This window comes from Vicugna pacos, chromosome 7, assembly GCF_048564905.1.
Source record: "Vicugna pacos chromosome 7, VicPac4, whole genome shotgun sequence".
Classification (NCBI taxonomy): Eukaryota; Metazoa; Chordata; class Mammalia; order Artiodactyla; family Camelidae; genus Vicugna; species Vicugna pacos.
This window is the reverse complement of record NC_132993.1, coordinates 29,649,882-29,674,036: the sequence shown is the minus strand read 5'-3', so window position 1 is coordinate 29,674,036 and position 24,155 is coordinate 29,649,882. Positions and strand designations below refer to the sequence as shown.

Sequence of the window (24,155 nt, the reverse complement as noted above, 5' to 3'; positions counted from 1 at the left end):
ATTACAGAGTGAGCTATTAATGCCATTTGCTTTTTTCTCGTCCTCCTGCTAACCCTTCCTTAAACCATTTTGTAGCTTATTTGTAGGTACACCTAAGAAAGAATGAAAAGGCAAAGACATGATGTTTTAATAAGCTAAGCAAAAAATACAGTTAATGTTGAAACTGTCACCAAAAATATAGGTGGGCTTTACCTGTGGATTATGTCAATTCATGATATAATTGATGGTGTTTCCACAATCCATATAATTCCAGTTATATGCCACATGCATTGTTAATTAATTTTTTATTCCTCTTAATGTTCTTTGAAGCAAGTGGTGTGATATGTGTTTTATTTAAGTAGTTGATTTCTAGACTCATTTGGTAAAATTAATGGAGCAAATAATAAGAAGTTCGGGGGAAAAGTAAATCTTAAAGTTGGTTTTTGAAAAGCTCAAGTGTTAATAAAACTTTGAAGCCACAGCTCTCGTACATACTTTCATTGGCATACTACTACGTGATTAGAGACTTCTGAAAGCATATGAGATCTTGCATTTTGAAAAGACTAATAGCCTCCTTGGGTAATAATGGATTTTTAATTCCAAATAATAGATCAAATTTTGGGTGTTACACTCTTACTTCAGACTTCTATCTCATTGATGGCATCTCACCCTGCATTCTTATCTCCTCACTCTAATAAGAAAAATGAGAATCTTACCAGAATTTGGATAGAAGGCCCACCAGGAATTTCTGCCGTTGCTTATTCATAGATTGGCACAAATACTGAGTCAGTGGGCACCCGGAGTCCAGAATGACTCAGTGCCCAGATATGTTCTGCAAGTCACATCTCCAGCATCCAGGGAGGGCTGTAAAGGGCTCATTTATCAGGGAAGTGAAACCAAGAACTCAGCTACTCCTGAAGTCATTAAAACTCCTTTGATTTTTTTTTTAATATAATAGTGAATGTGGTAAGTGATTCTAGGATCCTGGATACATTCCAGTCTGCTAATTATGTATTTTTTCCAACTAAAATGTTACAGGCAAGTTCATTTGCATATGAATGAGTTGCTGGGCAATGTAGACATCTATCTTTAAAGCCTTGGAAAAGAGATTTCCTGTATTTCACCTTAGACCTAGGCAAGGTTGGGCAGATAAAGTCTATGTACCTCCAGTACCTCAAAAATATTCTCTAGTATTTCAACAAGAGGACAGAAAAATGTCTTACATTGCATGCTAATGTAGGATAAAGGCTTATTTTAACGATTCCTAATGTTCACTAATAGGGGGAGATGGTTTATTAATAGTATACTGTTAGTAAACTATAAAACAAAAAAAATATAAATTTTAAATTCAGGCTAAAGCCTAACTTCAATTGTTTGATTTGGATAAGTCTCCAAAATGTTCATCAGTCAGAGGACACTAAAATGGTAAGTGAGATTTCAAATGGTGCTCTAGGTAAAAGGCATGAATTCAGGTCAGTTTGGATTTGTTAAACATTCATTTCTAGAGCTGATTTTCTGAAAATTAAACTTACTGAGTTGTTATCTCCAAATATATGGCTTATTCATGATTTGCTAGAATTTGTGTCCCTGTACCAGAAAATGTAAATCTGTAAGATACTTAATTTTCTGATGACATTTTAAATTTAAAATCCTATTAACACTTGCATCTAGCAACCAGTCTACTAACTAAACTAGAGGTGAAGTGGTCCTCAGGAAATGGGAAAAATGCAGAGATTAAATTGGTCTGTTAGCTCTGAGTGAATCAATAGTATTTAGTGCTAATGCACTAAGCAGATTACGAGCACTAATGCAGTGGCAGTCAATAGCAAAAACGAATATCTCTAAAAATTATCTTGACAATAAAATGTGCAATATTTTCCATTTATTTTAAGCTAATTACATTACATACTTGTTCTTTCATCTTATTAGTTTAAGCCAAGTGCTGGAAGCCTTACCATTTTATTTAGTGCATAAAATGGCCAAAAACTTGTAACCATTGCTTTCAGTGAGAGACAGAGGGAAAGGATTTATTCATATGATTAAGATTCAACAAGAAATTCAACAGATATTTACTGAGTGTCTAACCCTGCTGGTTATCACAGTGATGAGTGAGATAGGCCTGGTTCTTGTCTTTGTGAAGCAAACCAACTAGGAGAGGAGATGACAATAAAGGGTCAGTCACACCAGTAAACAAATACATCATGATAATTTTTGAAATATAGTGTGAGGGAAATAAACATCTGTGAATGCAAATGAGGAGGAAGATCTAAATTTGGTAATGTAGTCACAAAAGGCCACCCTGGGGAGGTGAAAGTTAACTTTTTCATGAAGCTAGGAGTTAATTTACATAAAGTTCAAAATTTTAGAAAAAGCAGTATGTCTTAGTACATAGTCAGGTACATAGCCAGTATTTAACAGACTAATAATTATAACCTATTTCATAAGCTTTAGGTCTTAACTACATGCTGTTGCTTTTAAGCAGATTTTTAAAGTAGGTTCTGGTTATGAGTATAATTTTAAACTCAGAAAAATGTATCACAAGAAGTAAGACTGCTGGAGAATTTAAGTTTTTTAACAGTTTTTCTTTTTAAAAAAAATTGTCAGTGTTTTCAAACTTTATCTTTTCATTGATTTCTAAATGAATTGTTACTTTTCATTAAGTGATTCTTAGGATGAAGACAATAATGTGTAGATTTCTAGAAGCTAATACTTTAGGTAGCTTTCACTCTCACTGCCTCTCAAACTCTTATCACCTTATCACCTTCTCTGAAAACAGAAATTTTGTGTATCAGTCTATGTTGTTTCTTGTCTCCCTTTTCTTTCCTCTTTGGCCAACATTTGAGACCCTATTCATCAGAAGAACCTGTTTCTTGGGGATAGAGGGGGTTAACCTATTACCAAGAAGTCCTATGACAAAAAGAGTCATATAATTCTGAAAACACACAGAATAAGCTCTTTTGAAATGCTCAAAATTATGAAAGTTGATAGAATCCAAAGGAATGTGATGCTGAGTCTCATTGTCTTTCTGCATCTGTGGACGGTCCTCTGCACAACTGCATCCATTTTAGACCTTTTCCTTCTTGTGAGAATCATGTGGGCTAGAGGGCCAAGTCAGGGACAGGAGCTCTCAGGACTCATGAGGATGTCATGAGCACCTACTGAATGTACAGGGGCACATGCTCTAGTTAGTGCTGCCTTTACACTGCTCTAATGCATCTCTAGCTACAGACACATTTTGCCTTTCTCTTTCATTTTAATCATGTGTATCTACATATATTTAATCCAGCAAATATGTAAATAAGTTTAAGATCTTGGGCACTTAGTCATGCTTCTTTGTACCTAAGCATATGCTTTACAGATCATAAACAATAGTATTGATTTTGACTTAAAAAAATTGTCTTCTAAAATAGATGTATATAGATAGATAGATAGATAGATAGATAGATAGATAGATGTAATATATATATATATATTTACACAGTAAACAGAGACCGTTTGATTTGCTGCAGTGTTTGGATGAAAGTCTCTGATAAACATCTACAAACGTATTTTTATGACTAGAACACAAAAAGCATTGTTTTTGTCATCTCCACAAGCCACAAAGATTTGAAATGCAGATGCAGAAAATATGTATCAAAAGAAATTCTCACCTTTTTCTGTGTTCACTTTGTTCACTTTCTTTTGGCCAAGAAAGGAGTGGAGTTTGCCAAGGGAAAAGGTGAGGGAATATGAGGCATTTAATCTTCAGGGCTTATTCCTGTGCCTACAAGTCAGAGAGGTCACTGGCTTGCCCCTTCCTGAAGGCTATAATTACAGGCAGAGGGCTGTTTATTTTCCAGTAAAGTGACCAGAAACTTGAATGTAAGAGATTGTTTATAAGAGTACAGTGTGAGTAGGGGTTATACAAAATCTCAGGAAAAATAATGGGGATATGAAATTATTATTTTTTCATATATTTATAAATATGAGAAGGTCCAGGACTCTGGAAATGTTCTGAGGTGCAGTAACAAAGGTGAATATGAGGTCAAGTTAGGTTATCCTGGTACTTAAGGAGCTGAATTAAATTAATAAAGATGAATTTATAATAGAATATAATATACCTGATGATTCATTAAATGTAAACTTATTTGTGGCTCCAACATCATGGTAAACAAGAAACAGTAAATATATTAGTAAGAGTAATTGAGAAGTATTTCTAATTTGAAAAATGTCAGTTATATTGGGTTTATCTAGAGCTGGTGTGGAAAAAAATGGACAGAGTTTCTCACTCTCATTTTGGAAGAGTCTTTGGAAAAGTATTGATTCCAAGTAGAATTGGGCAGACAAAGCACAAGATCAATTCTGTTACTGGCCCAATATTAAGAATATTAGTCAGTGTTTATGATATGATGAGTAATAGGTAAGTAGTGGTTTAACAATACTGGGTATTACTTGTAATTGACATGGAAAGTTCAAAGTACAGGCTTTTGACATGTACAAAGAGGACTTAAAATATGTGCCTGCTTTTAAAAAATGATACTATATTACGGTAAATTGAGACGTATGGTATTTTCTATCTAGATACTTTTTTAGAATCAAATGCTTATGATGACATAAGCAACAATTTCAGCTTTTTAGCCAAACAGTGCTTTTTATGATCCTGAGTATATGGTATGATGGTACACTAATTCCCCCATGCCTCCTCTTCTATCTGCATTAGTTTTTGGTGGATTCTGCACAGGAAGACATATTCATCTCACTGTTGAAAATTTGAAGTTCACCATTTGTAGTACACTTATAAATTCTAGAAAAATATACACCAAGACTTTACTACACCATAGAAAAGAAAATTCTTTATTTAAAAATAAACTCCAATTTATTGTGGGATCTAGGATAGCCATGCTATAATATTGAGTATCTTATGACCCTTATCTGGTGGTAACAATTCAGTTGAATGCAGATGAATTCATGAAAAAAGAAGGATTATTAAATATTTGGAAAGTAAACACCTAAATTTTCATAAGTAAATATTTAGTATTTGTGTGAGCTTTAGATATTAAAGCTTTCCTTGTACTTTGTGGGCCCTTGGAACCAGCTGTTATAACTCGTAGTGCTTTATTGAATGCTCTATATTCTGGGGATTCAAGAACAATTTTCTATTTTCTCTGCCAATATATAATAAAATCTCTGTTCCAGGGAATGGTTGAACAATGATTTTAATAATGGTGTTGACATAGCTTCATTTTACCTTTCTCTTTACTAGCAAGACTTTCTAACCTCCAGGGTAAATTACAGGTTAAACTGAACTATTGTTTGTTTAATACTCTGTTTCCTTCTAACCTTATTCTTGTCTATCAACCTCAACCCAGTTCCCCCGTGGCTCAGGAAACCCTCAATTGGGATTAAGTAATAGTTTACACAACCTCTCTCATTCATTAACCCATGTTGACATTCTCATTCTGTGTACTAGCCTTATTTAAGACCTTCTTAAGTACCTTATCCAGCTGCTGGTTTGGGTGCAACTCACAACACCTATTTAATCAAGAAACTTAGTATTTCCAAAGAATTAGTCCACCTATCTCAAACTTCTTCATTAGCATTACCTAGTTCAGTCTGCTTCTATTCCTTCTCCAGAATAAAACCTGGTCTCTGTGAACTTTAAAATGTTTACTTCTTCTCTCCTTCTGCATATACACAAAGCAGAAACAGAAAATTGTATATTATCATTCTATACAGGTTTTGTTTTATAACTGTGTTGAAAATGATGCCAGTAAGATAAAACTAGATCTCTCTTGCTCCATCCTCATCTCCCACCAATCTATTTGTTTCCAGACTGCTGCTGGTATAAGTAACCTTTCTCGAAAGCAAACACATTTATGTAACTGCATCCCTTAAAATAAATTGAGGACTCCTCAATGGTTTCAGAGTAAAATCCACACTCTTAGTATGATATTCAAGGTGTTTCTTACCTTCTCCCTGGCTATCTCCTGGTCCTCCTTCACACTCATTGGTGTTCTGGCAAATGTTTAACTCAGAGGTCAGGGGGAGTAGAATCCCCTGGTTTGTAATGTTTACTGATCTCTGTTGTGTAAATACCCTACCAAGCTAATTTCAAGCAATGAAAGTAAATTCACTGAATAAGAATTAAGAAGAAATGTTCACAATTGGCTCTGTAAGCTGGTGCAAGATGACTCAAGTTCACCACTGCCACCCTAGCCTGCTCTCAACTTTCTTGTTTTTTCCCTCATTCTTACTCATTATTTTTTTTCTACTCTCCTAGCAAATTTCAATTATATAATACAGTGTTATTATCTTTGGTCACCATGTTATACATTAGATCCTCAGACCTTGTTTATCTTTTAATTGAAAGTTTGCACCCTTTTACCAATCTCTCCCTAGTTCTCCCACCTTCCAGCCACTGGCAGTCACTTTTATACTCTCTGTTTCTATGAAGCAACTTTTTTTTAGATTCCAGGTACAAGTGACATTGTGGAATATTTGTTTTTCTCTGTCTGGCTTATTCCACTTAGCATAATACCCTCCAGGTTCATCCATATTGTCACAAATGACAGGATTTCCTTCTTTTTGAGACTGAATAATATTCCATTGTGTATATATACAAATATATCACATTTTCTTGATCCATTCTTCCATTGGCTGTTTCCATGTCTTGGCTTTTGTGAATAGTTCTGCAATGAACATGGAAGTACAAATATTTCTTAGAAATAATGGTTTTGTTTCCTCTGAATATATACTCAAGAGTAGGATTGCTGGATCATATGGTAGTTCAATTTTTAATTTCTTGAGGAACTTTCATACTGTTTACTGGCTGTACCAGTTTACATTCCCACCCAAGGTGCACAAGGATTCCCTCCTCTCCACATCCTCACAAGTATTTGCTATCTCTTGTCTTTTTTTCTTCTTTTCCAGTTTTATTATGTAGAATTATTATAGTTCAACTACATATACACATTATATTGCATGTAAATACATGATACAGTATACTGCACATTTTTTAGTTTATATATATGTACTAATTATTATTTCTAAGAACAGATTAGATTTTTAGCTTTTTAAACTTACATGGTTATCAAAGGACTAAAGCCAACTACAAAATAAGAATCAACAGAATGCAGCAATCCAATCATAAAGGACAGTCAAATGTGCTTATACATATTCAAGAAATCAAAATAATAATTAGTCCATTTGTATTATTATTATTATTATTTAGATTCCTCATATAAATGGTATCATGTGGCATTTTTCTTTCTCTTTCTGGCCCACTTCAGTTAGAATGACAGTCTTCAGGTCCATCCATATTGCTGCAAATCGCATTATGTTATTCTTTTTTAAGGCTGAGTAGTGTTCCATTGTATATATGTACCACATCTTCTTTATCCAGTCATCTGTTGATGGACATTTGGGTTGTTTCCATGTCTTAACTATCGTAAATAGTGCTGCTGTGAACATTGGGGTGCATGTGTCTTTTTGAGTTTTATTTTTCTCCGGATATATGCCCAGGAGTGGGATTGCTGGATCACATGATAAGTCTGTTTTCAGTTATTTAAGGAACCTCCATACTATCCTCCATAGTGACTGCACCAATCCATACTCCCAGCAACATTGTGGGAGGGTCCCCTTTTTTCCACACCCTGTCCAGCATCTATCATTTGTAGACTTTTCAATGATGGCCATTCTGGCTGTTGTGAGGTGATATCTCATTGTAGTTTTGATCTGCATTTCTCTGACAATTAGTGATGCTGAGCATTTTTTCATATGCCTATTGGCCATTTGTATGTCTTCATTGGAGAATTGCTTATTTCGGTCTTCTGTGCATTTTTGGATTGGGTTGCTTGTTTCTTTGATACTAAGGTGTATGAGCTGTTTGTATATTTTGGAAATTAGTCCCATGTCAGCCACATCATTTGCAAATATTTTCTCCCATTCTGTAGGTTGTCTTTTCATTTTGTTATTGGTATCCTTAGCTGTGCAAAAGCTTTTAAGTTCAATTAGATCCCAATTGTTTATTTTTGCTTTTATTTCCAATACTCCGGGAGCTGATTCTCTTGTCTTTTTGATAATGGCCATCCTAACAGGTGTGAATTGATATCTCACTGTGGTTGTGATTTGCATTTCCCTGATGATTAATGATGTTGAGCACTTTTTCATGTTCCTGTTGACCATTTGCATGTCTTTTTTTGAAAATGTCTATTCAGGGTCTTTGCCCATTTTTAAATTGTGTTTCGTTTTGCTTTGCTATTGAGTTGTATGAATTCCTTGCATATTTTGGATATTAACCCCTTATTGCATATATGTCAACCTATCCATACTCGTAGTTCCCAGAATCCATCAGTCTCTCTCCCAACCCTACCATAACACATATTAGTTTGTCTGCCTCAAATTCCCTTTAACACTCATTTTGTTGGGTTAACAGTTTCTCATTTTTTTTCCAATTCCATTCAACCATTTCCTTCCCTGGAAAATCTTCTCCAGCTTTCCCCTAACTTCTCATTCTGGATAACCTGCCTTTCCTGTTCCTGTGTACTCCAGTAGCACCCATTGCTTATTTCTACAGTATCTTTGACCATAGTTCATAGTATTATGTTCACTGGTCCTTCATTAGCCCCAAAATAACTTGGACAAAATATATATTTATCAAATGAGCCTTAGTTGTGATAAAGCCTCATATTTCAAATAATGTAATAAAATGCTGATTAAAATAATAAATTATAAATAAAACAGTTTTTCATTTTTTCCCTCAAATCTCTAAAAACTAATTTATAGAATTGGGGAGTTACTAAGAGTTAAAGAGCACTGAAGCAATTCTGGAAAGTTCCTCATCATTACATATAACTCTTCCTTACACACACATACACACACACACACACACACACACACACACACCCTCCTTCATCCACCAGTTTGGGATGAAGGTGGATCAAGGAACAAAAAGGAAAAAATAAAAGAAGAAAAGATGATGACAAGGAAGGTAAATAGACGGAAATTCCAGAGCTTTGTACGTAAAATTGGGAAAACACAAAGCTATTAAAAAGACAAAGATGGAGTAACCTCTGTGCTCCTTAAGGCTTTCTCAAACTTTTCTACAGAGCTTCCCCTTTGCATGGGTGATATGGTCTGTATGAGGGACTTTAAGCAACACCTTTTGGTGGACATTGCTCAAGCAATGGTACCATAAGTGCCCTTCTATGAAGTTTGCTTTGGGAATGGATAAATTTTCACTACTGACCACCAATTTATGATTTCAAGTTGGAAATAATGTGCAGGCTAAGGAAAAGAGGTTAAGCATGAAAATCTTTTTCAAGACCACCCTTACTGTGGCCACAGGATTAGACCTCACAATGGCACCACTTCATAGGCACTATGTACAAGCTTTGTACAGAGAGAAACTTTCCTGAGCTTGGCCTGCATGTAGGTGCAGTAAGATTAGAAAAGAGTTTGGTAAGGTGCTCAGGGACTTTGACCAGTGAGAAGAGTGGCCTGCAGATTGAGGTTTCTGATAAACAATTCTGGGCAGGAACAAGTGGAGAAGAGGAGTAAAGAGTCTCACTGCACAATAAGATGGAAAGGAGGGATAAGAGGTGATGACAGTGACGGCAGGCTAGAATACAGTCATGGGTTTAAACAGCAACTTGGGCATAATAGAAGGACTTTGGTTTCATCTATCTTTCACCTCTCCTGTTCTTCCACTAAGACATTCATCTGCCTGTTTCTATTGAGCGTGACACTGTTAGACACATAAATAGACTATGGCTCTTACACTCCACAGGAAGAGCTGCTTTGTTTTATTGGTTAGTGCAGGGTAACTGACGTTCTGTCTTTTGAGTATCTGTTATACTACTATGAGTAAGTATATTAAATTTTTTTCTGTTAACTAAATAGAGAAAAGCAGAGAGCCTCTATACACTCAACATTAAAATCTTCCTCACATGCAACAACATTCTTTATGAATCATTCTGTCACTCCTGGCTGTGACTGAAGTGGAATATGAAGGCTGCTAACCAAAACCACATGGGCTTGGTCTGTTTTAGATCTGAGTCACCTTAGGAAATAATGATAAAGAAGCAAATATTTTAATATGCAGAATTCCAGAGTCCCTATCACTGTAGGATTCTGAGTCTTTTGAACCCTTGGGGGTGCCTTGAGAGGAGAGTGGATATATATTTATTTCATTTATATATAAATGCATTTGTACACATGTGTTTGTAAATCTATACATACACACACATAAAATACATTCTGCTCCAAGTATTTCTCTCTTCCCTCTTCACTAATCCAACTTCTATCAAGACCTGGCTCAGCTGTGGCCTCTGCCATGAGCCTTCTCCAGCTGTTTAAACCCACTCTGATGTCACCCTTATCTAATCTTATAGCATTTAGTACCTGTACCAATGTTTCCAGAACTTATCTATCAACAAAGTTCTTTGTACTTTGCATTATTAGTTAACTATTTTGTGTGTCTACTTCTTGTCTCCCTGTGTGAACAGTGCCTTTAAGGGACACTTTGAGAACAGGCTGGACTATAGGTAGAAGCATTTGCTAGGGCTGGCAAACTATGACCTGTTTTGTACACCCAGCAGTTTAAGAATATTTTTTACATTTTTAAAGGGCTTGAGAGGAAAAAATATGCTACAGGAACCCAGTGGCACTCAAAGCCAAGATTTTTGCTCCCTTGGCCTTTACAAAAAAAGAATGCCACCCCTGCTTTAGAGAATAATGAAAAATAATTGTGGACAGACAGGTCTGACCTTACCGTCTATAAATAATTCTATTAGACAGGTGTGAGTGTTTGCATTTTACAGATGAAAAACCCAAGGCTTCTTAATCTAAATAATTGGAATTTTGGACTCTGTCCTCAAAAGCATTGTGAGGAAACACAAGACCAAGCAACAACAATAATAATAACTATTTAAGTTATTACATGCAAGGACACAGATTTAGGCCTTTTTTGTTTTCTGCTGTATCCTTTCTACACCCAGAACAGTATTATGGTATGGTTTGTATTAGTTTCTTAGGGCTGTTGTAACAAATGACCACAAATTTGGTGACTTAAAACAACAGAAATTTATTCTCACACAGTTCTGGAGGCCAAAAGTCTGAAATCAAGATGTCGGTCAAGGTCATGCTCCCTCTGAAGGCTCTAGGAAAGAATCCTTCCTTGCCTCTCTCAGGTCCTGTGGTCCCAGGCATTCCTTAGGTTGTAGTAGCATTACTCCAGTCTCTGCCTTCATCTTCACATGGCCATCTTCCTGGTGTACCTCTCTGTGTCCTTTCCTTTTCTTGGGAAGACACCAGTCATTGGACTTAAGGCTCACACTAAATCCAGGATGACTTCATCTGAAGATTCTTAACTAGTTATTCATCAAAGAGCCTATTTCCAAATAGAGTCACATTTTGAGGTTCCAGGTGGATATGAATTTAGAGGGAATGCTAGTGAACCTACTACAGGTCTCAATAAATATTTTTGAATGACCAAATGAGTGAAGGAAATCACCTCTTAATATATTGCTGGCACTGGATTCATTTCATTTAAACCTCAAACAATTTCATTAGATAGAATGTATTTTTCCATCTTACAAGTCAGGCTTGGAGATCTAAGTATCCTAAGTTCACACAGACGATAAGAGCATGGTCACCCCTGAATCCATGCTGTTCTCCACTAGGCTTGTATGATTACCACTGGATATGACTGGAAGTGGACTTGAGGAAGGAGATTATGGAATCAAGGAAGTCAGATTGTGGGAAGCTAAGTATGAAATTTTTCTTTAATTCAATAGAAACATTTATAAGAGTCGATAAGTTGATATAAACAATAAAGGAAAAAGATCAAAGATGTCTGAGACCTCAGATTTAGGGATGCCACCTAGAAATATGAAGCTAGAAAGGGAGTCAGTTTAGAAAGAAACATGATGAGTTTCAGTGTCATCAATGGCACATTCAAACTTGGCCTGAAGGCAGTTGCAGAGACTAGGCTGGCCCTCAGAACAGAGGATGCGGCTGGGTGTGTGAAGTTAGGTCATCAGCACGAGGCAGCGTCCATCACCTCATGAATCACCAGTGTTGAGCCAGCAGCTGGCTGGCCAGAAGCCTGGTTATGCTACGTTCGTGACCATGTGAGGCTTTACACACAGCCAGAGAGGATGCCCTGTCTTCCTTCCTAGAGACAATCAATCCTTCTTTAACTGCTCCCCTGTTTTGCTCAACTGCTGAAACTCCAACTGAGGTCTGAGGTTGTTGAAGTCATGGCAAGATCACTTCATCAGAGGGAATTCAGAGCAGCAAAAGTACTGAGGAAGCATCTTTCTTTTAACCATGACTGAGCAACATCAGGCAGAGTCCTCTTCATAACACAAAACAATGTAGTCGCATTCTTAGGGTTTGACCACACCACCCTAACAGTCTGGCCTTGCATTAAAGACCCCAAAAGGAAGGGCTTGCTCTGCCAGAAAACTGACTCTTCTGCATTTTACAGAGAATCCACACTTCAGTGTTGACATCATAGACATCTGAGTACAGACTGAGGGAAAATGAACTATGTCTGAAGGAAATACAAGCAGATGCCAAAGTTCAAATCTCTGTGCCTCTGCCTGCAGTCAGCTCCACACCACCCTCCTCCTGGTCCCACATGGCAAAGAGAAGAGAGGACATGAATGAAATTTAGGGAAATAAACAAAGTGGAATTCCTGAAGTTAAAGCAGTTGAGTTTTTAGCCAGCTATAAGAAATGTCCTAGGCAAAGAGGGACTTTCTATTTTGAAATATGTATTCCTATGAAAACCATTGTTACATGTCCATAGAATTTGTACAAAATATAATTATGAATAAAGTTAATATTAAGTTGCTTCTTTAATATTGTTGTGAGCAAGAAGGGAAGAGAGCTGGTGTGAGTGAACTGGCAAAAATCTCACAAATAGTACATTTTGAAAAATCTATCTGCAAGACTGATTTAAATTACCTATAGATGAGCTAAATCTGTCCTGTAGATCAATTAGAAGAATCACTATTTTAAATATATCACATCCTTAATTATACTGAATTAAATGTAATTGCATATTCACTGCATGCATCATAATGTTAATTAGAGGAAACATCTTGAATCAAATACATTGAGGTATATAGCACTTCACTTTTCTTTTTTAAAAAAACAGTATATGTCTGAGTCAGGTAGAAACAAATCTGTCAAGTTCTTCTGAAAAGATAAAGAAAGACTATATTGTTGTACAAGACTTACGAAGTATAGAATAATTCCTATTATTTAACCCAATGACAGTATATAAGCCTTTAAGTTAAAGAAACAAGTTTTTTAACAAATTTAAAGAAAAACAAAACAGTTTTTTTTTAAAAAAACTTGTTTCTTTAACAACTTTAAATAAAAGCCATGTTTTCCATTGGTTCTCAGAGTTGACATCATACAGTTATTTTAGAAGAGGATAAACCTTGGAAAGCTAAATGCATTTCAAAGCTTCTTATAGAATAGGCATATGTATCCAGAATCTATTCATGTTTTGAAATAGTCCCTGATGGTTAGGGGACTTATGGCATCTTACTAAACATTGTAAGCAATCATTTGTTCCGTCGGTGGGCTGGTGGCAGTTTGGTGATTCTAAGCCCAAGGAAAGCTTTGGAAAGCCACTCTTAGACTCACAGCGTGGTAGAGCTGGAAGAGAACTTTCAAATCAGTCTCTCAACCTCTCCCTTTACGGACGAGGATCGGGTAGCCTAGTGCAGGGGTGAAGACCCTGGGGCCAGAGGGCCAAGGTTTAGTACTGGCCTTGCCACTGCTGCTCATGTGACCTTTCCGTGCCTGTTTCCTCCAAGGGTTGTTATGAAGATTCAGTGAATTAAGATTTGGAAAGTGTTCAGAACAGTGTCTGACACATTCCACACACTACAAACAATTGTTTGTTAAAGAAGTGAAATAAAACTCAGAACCAGAGATCAAGTGATTTGCCTAAGTTCATGGGATTCATCAAGTCTTAGCTGGGATAGAACCAGTCCTGCCCTGTAGGCATGCTCATTCTTCTTTCTTACCAGGTCCTCAGACTGTCTGTAAAGTGTGGGTTTGCCTCAGAAACCCTGTAGGAGCCAGTAAGTAAGTAGCATGATCCAGTATAAGGAGTATAGATTTGAAATCAACAGCTAGGATTCAAGCTCTGATACTTACTGACAACTCTCTGAACCTCAGTTTCTTCATCTGTAGAAATATGATAATCATAGCAAACCCAAATCACAGACTTTTTGAGAGTATCAGATGAGCTAATGTACTTTGAAAACCATAATCCACCATGCAGATATTATTTAACATCATTACTGTGTGCTCCTGTGAGTTGAAAAAAGCCACGAGAATGTTTCAAACCTGCTTAGGACATCAGGAAGTTGGGGTGAGGAGAGTCCTTAATAGGTTCTCTCCACTTTCTTACTTCCCGTTTATTCATTGTTTTCTTTTAAAACTTATTTTTATAATGATACATTCATATACACAAAAAATAATGTACTATATATTATGCATTGTGTGTGTATGAAAAATAAAACAAATACTGATTCTCTACCACGAGGCTTAAAAAAGAGAGTATTACCAGTGCCTTTGAAACCCCCATGTGTCCTACCCAGTCATATCCCTGCTACTCCCAGAAGAGTGGGTAGACAGCAGTTGTGAATTGTTTGTTCACTTTTCCCTTGCCTTAAGCTGCACCACACATATAACCCTAACCCTAAACAATATATCATGTGGGTGATTTTTTAAAGTTTCTTTTTCCCTCTTGACTCAAATATCTCAAGCTATATGGTTTATCTTCCTGTACCTTTATACTATCCACTAGTCATTTTTTGTCACTATCTCCCCTCCCCCATCCAATAAGACACATCATTTCTGTCATTCAAAAGATGATGTAAAAAGTGATGTTTTAGAAGAGAGCCAGGCTTCAGCTTTACATGAGTAGAGAGCTAGAGTCAGTGACCAGTGGGAAGGGGCATCAGCTGCCAAAGCAGGTGCAAGAATCCAAGAATGGGAAGGGTCTTGTGTCAAGACTGCCACTCTGAGATTCATTCAGTGTCCTAGATGGTCACCTGGCCATCTTAATGGAAATCTTAATGCATTAATGGAAAAAAAGACTAAAAATGTAAATCAAGGCAGGTTTGGATGTCATACTAAGGAATTTGGACTTTTCCTGCAGGCCTTTGGGAAGCAACTAAAGTTTTGAAGGAGGAAGTGATAGCCCATAACTGTTTCAAGGCAGATGAGATGGGAGACAGGAAAGCCATGTGGAACACCTAGCCTGGGGCAGGGGTGCAGGAGTGGCTGGAGGGCCGCATGGGAGACACAGTGCAGAGTTCATCAAGACTTAGCAGCTGGTTTGATGTGAGCAAAGTTCATCAAGACTTTCCTAGAGAAAGAGAAATTGGTAGTGGCCAAAATTTCAAGTTACCAGAATGAAAACATGGTAGTGTTCGTTAACCAAAATAGATGACAAACAGAGGTAGACTGGAGAGCCACACTGACTAGAACAGTCCAAAATACTAGTGGTCATCTCTGTGCCATTGTCCAGAAAATAATGATTAATTCCTGCCTTTCTCTCCAAAAAAGAATCAGGAGTGGGCAAATCTACATTTCTGACTTTGAATACTTGTAGGTTTACATGATAAATGATGACTTTTGTTAAGTGATTCCAACGCTCTTAAAATTATAATTCCCTGACTTTCAGTTTCTCATACATAAAATGAGGGGCTAGAGCAAGATGGTCTCTAAGGCGCTTTCCAGTTTCTGTAATTGTGCAGTTCTCGGAACTTTGCCCAGAATAGTACACAGTAGCAAAAGAAACTCATGAGCTTGAGAATCAGAGAGAAATAAATTTGAATGCCTGTTCCAGTGTGAACCTGTGGCTGCCACCCTTGGATGCCCTGGGTCTCCTCCTCCTGAAACTCAGTGTGATGAAACCTCAGAGGGTTGCCATAAGTCTGCTTGTATGTGAAAATGCCCACCTCAGTGCCTGGCACAGTGTAGGTGCAGGGTAAAGATTGATTTCCTCCCTCCCTTCCTTCCTTCCTTCCTTCCTCCCTTTGTTACTAAGGGGAGAGCATTAGTCTGGATCCTCAACTGGTGCTGGGGTGAAACTTTGTAGACTCTTCTGCAGTGCCCCAAAGCAGCTATTGTATCAGAGAACTGCTTTCCACCAGTTGTGTTCAGTTTTACCACAAAGCACGAGACTTCTTGGCTTTAAGAAAAGCACGAGTGGCAGGGAGACCCCTGGGCACAGGTCTGTGGTTGTTCTTCCAGCTGGGCCCAAGCGCACCCCAAATGTCACACTCCAGAAATAACTGTGTGTAAAGTGATGAGAAGTCACCCCATCTTCCCTGCGCAAAGGAAAAACAGACACATTCACTGGTTATCTATAAGGGCACAGTGAATCAAATGGAGATTTCATTGTATTTGCACGGTGCTTTACCTTTGTAATGCTAAGAGTTTAAACCAAGGGTCCCAATAGTTAAACTTCTACTTTTCAAGCGCAAAGACAACCCGCAGCTCTGTAAGCTGCTTCCTGGCACCTTGACCCCAGGCATAGAGTTTATCAGGATTCTCTCAGGAAGAGACATGGAGTAGTCCCCTCTCCTGCAGTAAGCACTGGAACGTTACTTTTTCCTGGAAGCTAGTGCCCCTACCTGTCTCCTGCAGACCTCAGCTGTGAAGAAAATGAGAAAGGGAGGGTGGGTATAGCTCAGTGGAAGAGCACATGCTTAGCACTAGTGAGGTCCTGGGTTCAATCCCCAGTACCTCCACTAAAAAAAAAAAAAAAGAAAGAAAAGGAAAAGGAAAAAGGTGAGGGTCCCCTGGCTTATGAAATTTGAATGTTACTTGAGCCTGACGTCATGGGGAGTTTTTTGACTCCAAATTGCACAGCTTTTCAAAATCAAGGAATTCCACAGATACTATTCCAATGTTGTGCGGTGTTCCTTTACTTTGTAATTTGTTTGGGGGGAAATAGAGGCATAACTTAATCCTATCAGTCCTTAAGAAGGTACCATTTAGTGACTTTACTATTTCCTGAAGGAGAAGCCTTGAAGTGTGCAATATAAATATTACATTAACTCTGATGCAGAGTTCTATAGTTATTAAGCCTTACATGTGAAAAAGCAGACATATGGAAGGTAAAGTTCTGGTCCTGTTACTCTCTCTCCATTTAGAAATGATCAGGGAGTTCCTGCAGGTTTGCAGACACTCTGAGATGAACCTCACCTCCATTCTCCAGATCACTCCATTCTGCAAGGCAAACCACAAAGCAAGCTGGGTAGGCAGACAGACTATGTCCCTGGGTTACTTTGCAAATGCAGTAGCAGTAATTTTTCAGCAGGCTTTTGTCAAATATCTATTGTGTGTTAGGCATGATACACAGTGGGTATAAAAGATGAATGAGACAATTCCTAGCCTCTTGTTGATAGTAGGCTAACACTAGTTTACAACCTAAGACTCTACTCCACACTTGGCAAATTGTTATATCTCCTGATGAATTCATATCTTCACTAGCACTGAACCCCACGTCAAGTCCGAGGCTTTAAAGTTCTCAGAATGCCACCTAGACATGGGGAAAAAGTAAGAACAAGTGGAGAAGGAACAAAACCACAGAAGCTGACTCTGAAGAGCAGCCACTTCCAGCTGGCCTTTGATTTAGAACTGGCCTTGGCTCCTTTAAGAAGCTTGCCTTAGCTCTGGCTCTCTCTGCAAAATGGATGATTGATCACACAATGGAAACTTAATTACCGATTAATCAGTTACTATTGAATTGATGGTACATCTCAGTTATGTGCTATTCCTCAGAGCAATCTATAGCACTTCAGTGAAGAAAAGCTTCCAATTAAATAGTGAAATAGCACTCATTGATACATCAAAAATGTCTAGAACTGGAAAATCTTACTAGGTTTGGCATCTCTGAGACTGTTTGCTAATTTATCACCATTTAAAATGAAGAAATAGTTGTTGCTATATAAAACAGCTTTTTTCAGAAGGCCTGCCCTGACCCAAATATCTAAGTCAAATGCTTCAGTTGTAGACTGTCATAATACCATTTACCTGTGTGAAATCCCACTAGTTACAGCAGTAACTACTGTTTGCTTGTGTGGTACATGAGTGATGTGAGACTTCTCCCAAGTGGCTCCCTGTGATCAGGGACCCTACTTGTTCACCACTAGTATTGCTAGTAGTAGAAGTGTCACACATAGTAGATGTTTAATAAATATTAATTGAATGAATGAACAAGTAAAGTAAAACATTTATGGGTAGATGGAGAATGAGTGTGGAGATATGAACCAATATTATTAAAGCTATTTTTTTTTTCAGGAATAGGGGTAGTTTAAGAGTTTATAAATGACAGATAGGGTGACAAGCTCCTGACTATCCTGACAAGATAATTACAAATTTGTAAGCTTGGGACAGATAATGGGAGGCAAGAAGACATATAAGGAAAACAAAGTCTAACTTGGAAGAAAAAGAGAGAAAAAGTTCATTCTTACACATCTTTTGTATGTAGCTACAAATGCAAGAAAATGATTTGAAGATTAGAGATTTTCTATTATTGTCCTATTTTATTTGTAATAATCAGAGGTCTTTGAGAGATCTCAGTGCAGATTTCATAGGCAGTTTGATAAATGCACAGTCAGCTCAGAGGACCAGGGTAGCCTGAAGGTACACGTGTGTGTCAACTAAATAGTAATAGACATCACAGAATAAAACTGAGATATCCTAGTGGGGGATTGTGAGGAGTGAACAGAGGGGCAGCCCTAGAATGGAGCCTTAAGAAACCCTAACACTGAGAGCCAGGCACGGATGGTCCTGCAAAGGAGACAGGTGTTGCAGTCTAAGTAGTAGAATGAAACAAGGAAACTGAAGTGTCTATGTGAAGGGAGGGATCCACAGTGCTTAACTGTCATGTGTTAGTGAACAATATTTTTAAAATCCTTCCATTTGAAGTTACAGCTAAGAGATAAATACCTGATTGGTTGGTAATTGCCTTTTAGTAAGCTGGTTACTGAGACATTTGATGTACAACTTTTACATTTTTTTGAGCCTTTCACCATAATGAGGGCAAATACTTAATGGTATTCTCTGTGTCCAGGGTTCTAGTGTGAGAGATTACTATAAACTAGTTCATTTAATCTTCACAGCAGCTCTGTAAGGTAGTACATTTCTGTAATACTCTAGATTTTACAGATTGGGGAACTGAAACAGAGATAACATGAATTTCACAAGCACAGGGAGATTATAGAAATTACATAAAGCAAATAACTACTAGGGAACCAGTATTGGAGGCAGCACCTGGTTCTGGGGTCTGCTCTGCTGCCTCCTGTTGAATCATCTGTCAACCATCACTCTTCGCCACCTTACTGCACACCAGTGCACAGAGGCACATGTTTTAAAATATAATGTCCTAGTGTGACTTTAACATGATTATTCCAGTTAAAATTCATCTCATTGGACTTTCCTGCTAGAAGTGTTACCTTCTTGTCCAGGGCTGAGGCATTCATAGTTTTATTTTCCTTCTACTGGCACCATTTTTATTTTGACCATGGCACAAACTGTGATGGTGAGAATTGCCCTTAGTTTTAGAGTCTATATATACACAGCAGCACCTAGTGATACTGGGTTCATTTAGGTCACTAGAATTATTTCTTCCTATCTGGGCCTATTTGTCTGTTTGCATAGTTATCCTTTGCCATTCCAATCCAAGTTCTGAAAAGACACAAAGTTTCTTACCAGCTTGCTCACATCTGGACTCATGTTATTTCTATGACCATATTTTATTCTAGACACTTTTGAGAAATTCATCGGGCTGTGAAGTGCGCAATGATGAATATCGAACGGAGTTTACCACTGCTTTGCAGCGCGTTGACTTATTCACGGGCCAATTCAACCAGGTCCTCTTAACATCCATATCCACCTTCATTAAAGGAGACCTCACCATCGCTAATCTCGGGACGTCAGAGGGTCGCTTCATGCAGGTACATGCTTTCTGAGACTGGCTGTGTCTGTTTTATCTGGTGTTGTGCAATTAATTTCCTTCTGTTTTTGCAGCAAGGTATTTGCAAATACTATAAAGTGGAAATCACAGTAGAAGCTAGAGACACAGACTGAAGCAAAACAATGAAACCCGATCCACTTTTTATGAAGTGTGTGGCCTATTTTTGTTAAATTCTTGAAGCTTTCAGTTTAAATGTGGCTGCTTTCATTTTCTTGCCTGGAATGGTTTGGGTTTTCATTTTCCATTCATGATTTCTATCACATGATTGGAAAATAAAATGAAACAATTAAAGCACTTCCAGGCGATGTTTTCCTATTTCAAGGGAAGCTACGGATCAAAGGAGAGCTATTGTGTGAACCGTGCGTCTCCATGAGCAGAAACATTCACATCATTGAGAAATATTGGCAGGAGTTAGGAAGGGACGTTATCATCAGAATCCCATTGTAACTCCAGCTCCCCTGATTCTGCAGAATGATGGGGTCAGACACAAAGAAGTGCAAACACTGGAAAAAAAAAAAAGCTCCGGATTTTGTTAAGAAATGCTTTTAATGGATAGCAACGGTATTTCCATGCAATGAAAGTTCACATTTCAGACTTGCAGTTATCGTGTTTCCTAGATACACCCTAGCACTTTGCAGAAATTAAAATGCTCTTGTGTTGTGTCTGTTTTACTGCTTTAATTGTTATTGGTAGTGCTTTCAACATGAGTTCATTAGTAGATTCTTGGTTAATGCAGAATGACAATGGCATCTGTGGAAATGTGACTTTCTACAAGACTAGAAATTTCTTTTAAAGAGGGATGTTTATTTCATAATCACCTGATGTAATTAACATCCTTGTCAGACAACGACTTCTAGTAAACTGGTTGAGGACGATGATGTTTTCCTGTGACTCACCTATCTGTATTTTCTCTATCTGTATTCTTTACAAAACATATTTTTAAAAATTACCACTATCTTTATAGCAGCTTGAATATTGGTCATTACTATATTTTAAATCATGTTTTTCTTGTACTAGCGTGCATGGTGGAATTTTTTCAAAGTCGTAAAACATGTAAATAAAGCTTTCCCATCTCAAAACAAATCCTATAGATCCTATTATCTCAGTGTTCCCACACTCAGCCTACCCTCCTCCCATTGCTTCACAATTAACTACACTTTTTCTCCCCCATCTCTCTCTCCCAGCCCAGTGTTCTATTTTAGCCACTTCAGACCATTTAATTCTGTCCTTAACTCCTCAGAATCTGAAGAGGAGATGCCCAGTCTCCTCCCACACAGATAAGCACTTCAATATATTTGAAATATGGTCATACCTTATTTCCTTGTAAAATGTATAGTGTTATATTGTATTTATATGTGTTTTTAGTTTACATTGATACTATTCTGTAGAATTCCAAAAAAATTTGAAGGAGAATGAGAGAAGCTAGAATCTTTTGAATTCCTACTGTGTTCACTGTTTGGATTTGCTTCCCTTTATCTTTTTTCTGCTTCTCTTTTTTCTTAATTGTCTATTACCTCACCAATCCAGTTGCACATTAATAAGCTTTCTACAGTCACTTTAGGCCTGACACTTTTTCACATCATAGGGTTCCTGGCCTTTTTCCAGATTCTAAAGTTCTAATAAAATTCCATTTTTAGATAGATTGCTTTAATAACTGAGTAAATTCTGCTGTGTGACAGATTTCACAACCTAAGTGGTACGTTATATATCAGTCTCATTATAACGGAAATGCTGTAGCAAATGTTTTATTCTTATCTCCCAGCACTTTCATAAAAGAAGCTATAGTATACCTGTGCATCCAAAACACAGAAGATGAAAGATACTTATTTTATGAAAAACACTGATATCCCTGATTTTTTTTTAACCAAGTGATTCTTAATTCATCAAATATATCAGGATGTACTAACTTTGCTTTACTAAACAAATGGCACAGAAGCTGCCTCTAAGGAACTAAAATTTTAGTAGGAGAGATAAAAACATGTACCTGATACCAAAAGTACAGGAGACAAAGACATAAAGACAAAGGACTATTGAGATCCACAGAGAGAGGAACTGTTTCTCTGACACTTGCCTGAGAGAATTCCATTCAGAAGAATTTTATGCAAATAAACCTAAACCATTTGAAAGATCAAGGAATCAACATTACTGAAATCTAGTTTGTTTACAGCAAATTATGTTGGAGGTAGAGTCAAGAGTGCAGCAAAACTTGGGGACCATCTAACTTAATCTATCCAAGCAGTAACTTACCAAGTTCTGTAAATGTTTTGACTGCACTGAAGTGCTAAATCTGTGGCCAAGCCTAAGTTTCTACAACCCGTGTTTTAATAATAGTATGGAGTTTCTGTTACAAAATAGAATGGACTTAATTTTTTTTTCCCAAAGACAGCTGCCATACATGAAAAGGAACAGAAAAATTATTTTACTTCCTTCCTACCCTGAAGCCCAAAGGCAAAGTTGCTTTGCAAATGTTTTCTCCCAAGAGTTTGCAGCTGTTTCTGCCTTTCCTATTGTGCTTATGTTCAGCTCTGGCTGGGAATACAAGCTTCAGCCCCAGCTGTCGGGTGCAAAGTGAATCAGGTATTTCACAGTGGTTACTTGATTAGAAAGAATTATATTGTTTAGCTAACAATATTATATGTATGGCAGAGAAGACATTTCTGACATGTTTCTAACATTAAACATATACAGGTGCAGCTATGTCTAAGTATGCTGATGTGTATGTACATCTATATTCAAGTTTCTCTGTAGAGCCGTGTCAATATAGATGTTTTTATTTGTGTGATCACTCTCTTGGGATGCTTTGAAGTAAAATAAAATGATAGCAATGTTTGAGATAGTATAAGTAAACAGTAAGAAAGTGCCTTCTTACACATTTTGGAGAGAGGGGATGTAGAAAAGAACAGGGCAGGGGAACATGCGCGAAGTGTGCAGGGCTACGTGGGAGAGGGAAGCGGGATACTCATGATGATCACAGGACTAATCACAGGGATTGCCCCATCTCCCCTTCTGAGCTCCTCGTCTAATCCACATCCAAAAACAATGCTTGCTTGATTTTTTTTTACAGCACTTTTATAAGGCCTTTAATCTCTAAATGCAAGGCATTGCTATTAAAATATTTGTGCATGACCAAGGAAATATTTGTGTCAGGCCAAGGAAAGTGAGTGGATGGGGATGGAGTGGAGGTGGGGAGATGATTTCAAGACTTGTTTTAAGTTCAGCTCCATATTCACTGGGCAGCTACCCCGCCTCCATACAGTGGCCGCCGTCTGGGCTCTATCACAGATGTCATTGGGTTTTTTGGCATCATCCTTGCTCTTCTTCCATCCCCCTTTCCCCCCTCCCCAATTCCTTGATGCTGGTACCACTCATTACCCCTTTTGTCTTGTGCCTCTTAACTGGACTAGTTGGCCTTAAGCAAGAAACTTCAAGAGGTAGGGATCACCTAAAAAGATATCCTTAGCTTGTGATCATTACTTATGACCATTACTTAAAGGATTATGTTAGTAATTGGTGAACTTGATAATAATTACTCACTTCCAGTAAGAAGAATCAATTCATCTATTGACCTCCTGTCTCCAAATTTGTTTGGTTTCTGTGCCACCATCATGGTATGTCAGTGCTTGTGTTGGAAGCCTGCAGCATACATTACATTTGGAAATACTGCTGTTTTATAGTATGTAGACACAGATCATCAATACATCAAGGCTGTGAGCAGCCGTCAGAGACACAGCCAAATGAAGCTTGAACTTGGACATTTCTCTTCAGGGATTGCTATCTTACCTGTCTCCTTTATAAAATGCTCAGATGAAAATATTATCTGCCTTTTTTTTTAATGTGTACATCAATGATTTAATTATATCCCTAAAGAATGGTAGCTTTGGCATATTTCTTTAGGAGAAAATATACTTCATGGGTTTTGAAGTTTCTTTTATGTGAAAAAGAACCTATTATAAATAATATTTCAGAGTTATGTTGATAGCAAAAAGTTAAACCCAGTTCACATGTAGTCTCCTAAAACGAGTTAATGAATGCTTTTGAAATACATGTATCTTATACACTATTATATGCATGGAAATTTAAAACATAAATATTTGAAACCATGGGGAAAATGCTAAGCTTTTGTTTGTTTGTTTTGTAGCGGGAATAACTGGAATTTCTTGTTTGGGTGCTTATT

General features: G+C 37.4%; 1 protein-coding gene across 2 annotated transcripts in view; it reads left to right on the top strand.

Moving 5' to 3' along the window:
* The window catches only part of MET (MET proto-oncogene, receptor tyrosine kinase), a 106,283-nt gene that overhangs the window by 29,856 nt on the left and 52,272 nt on the right, over window positions 1-24,155 (top strand). For both annotated transcript variants that reach the window (XM_072964625.1, XM_006206171.4), the window contains exon 3: window positions 19,770-19,961. In XM_072964625.1, coding sequence (XP_072820726.1) covers window positions 19,770-19,961 — 192 coding nt within the window. The remainder of the gene's footprint in view (window positions 1-19,769; window positions 19,962-24,155) is intronic.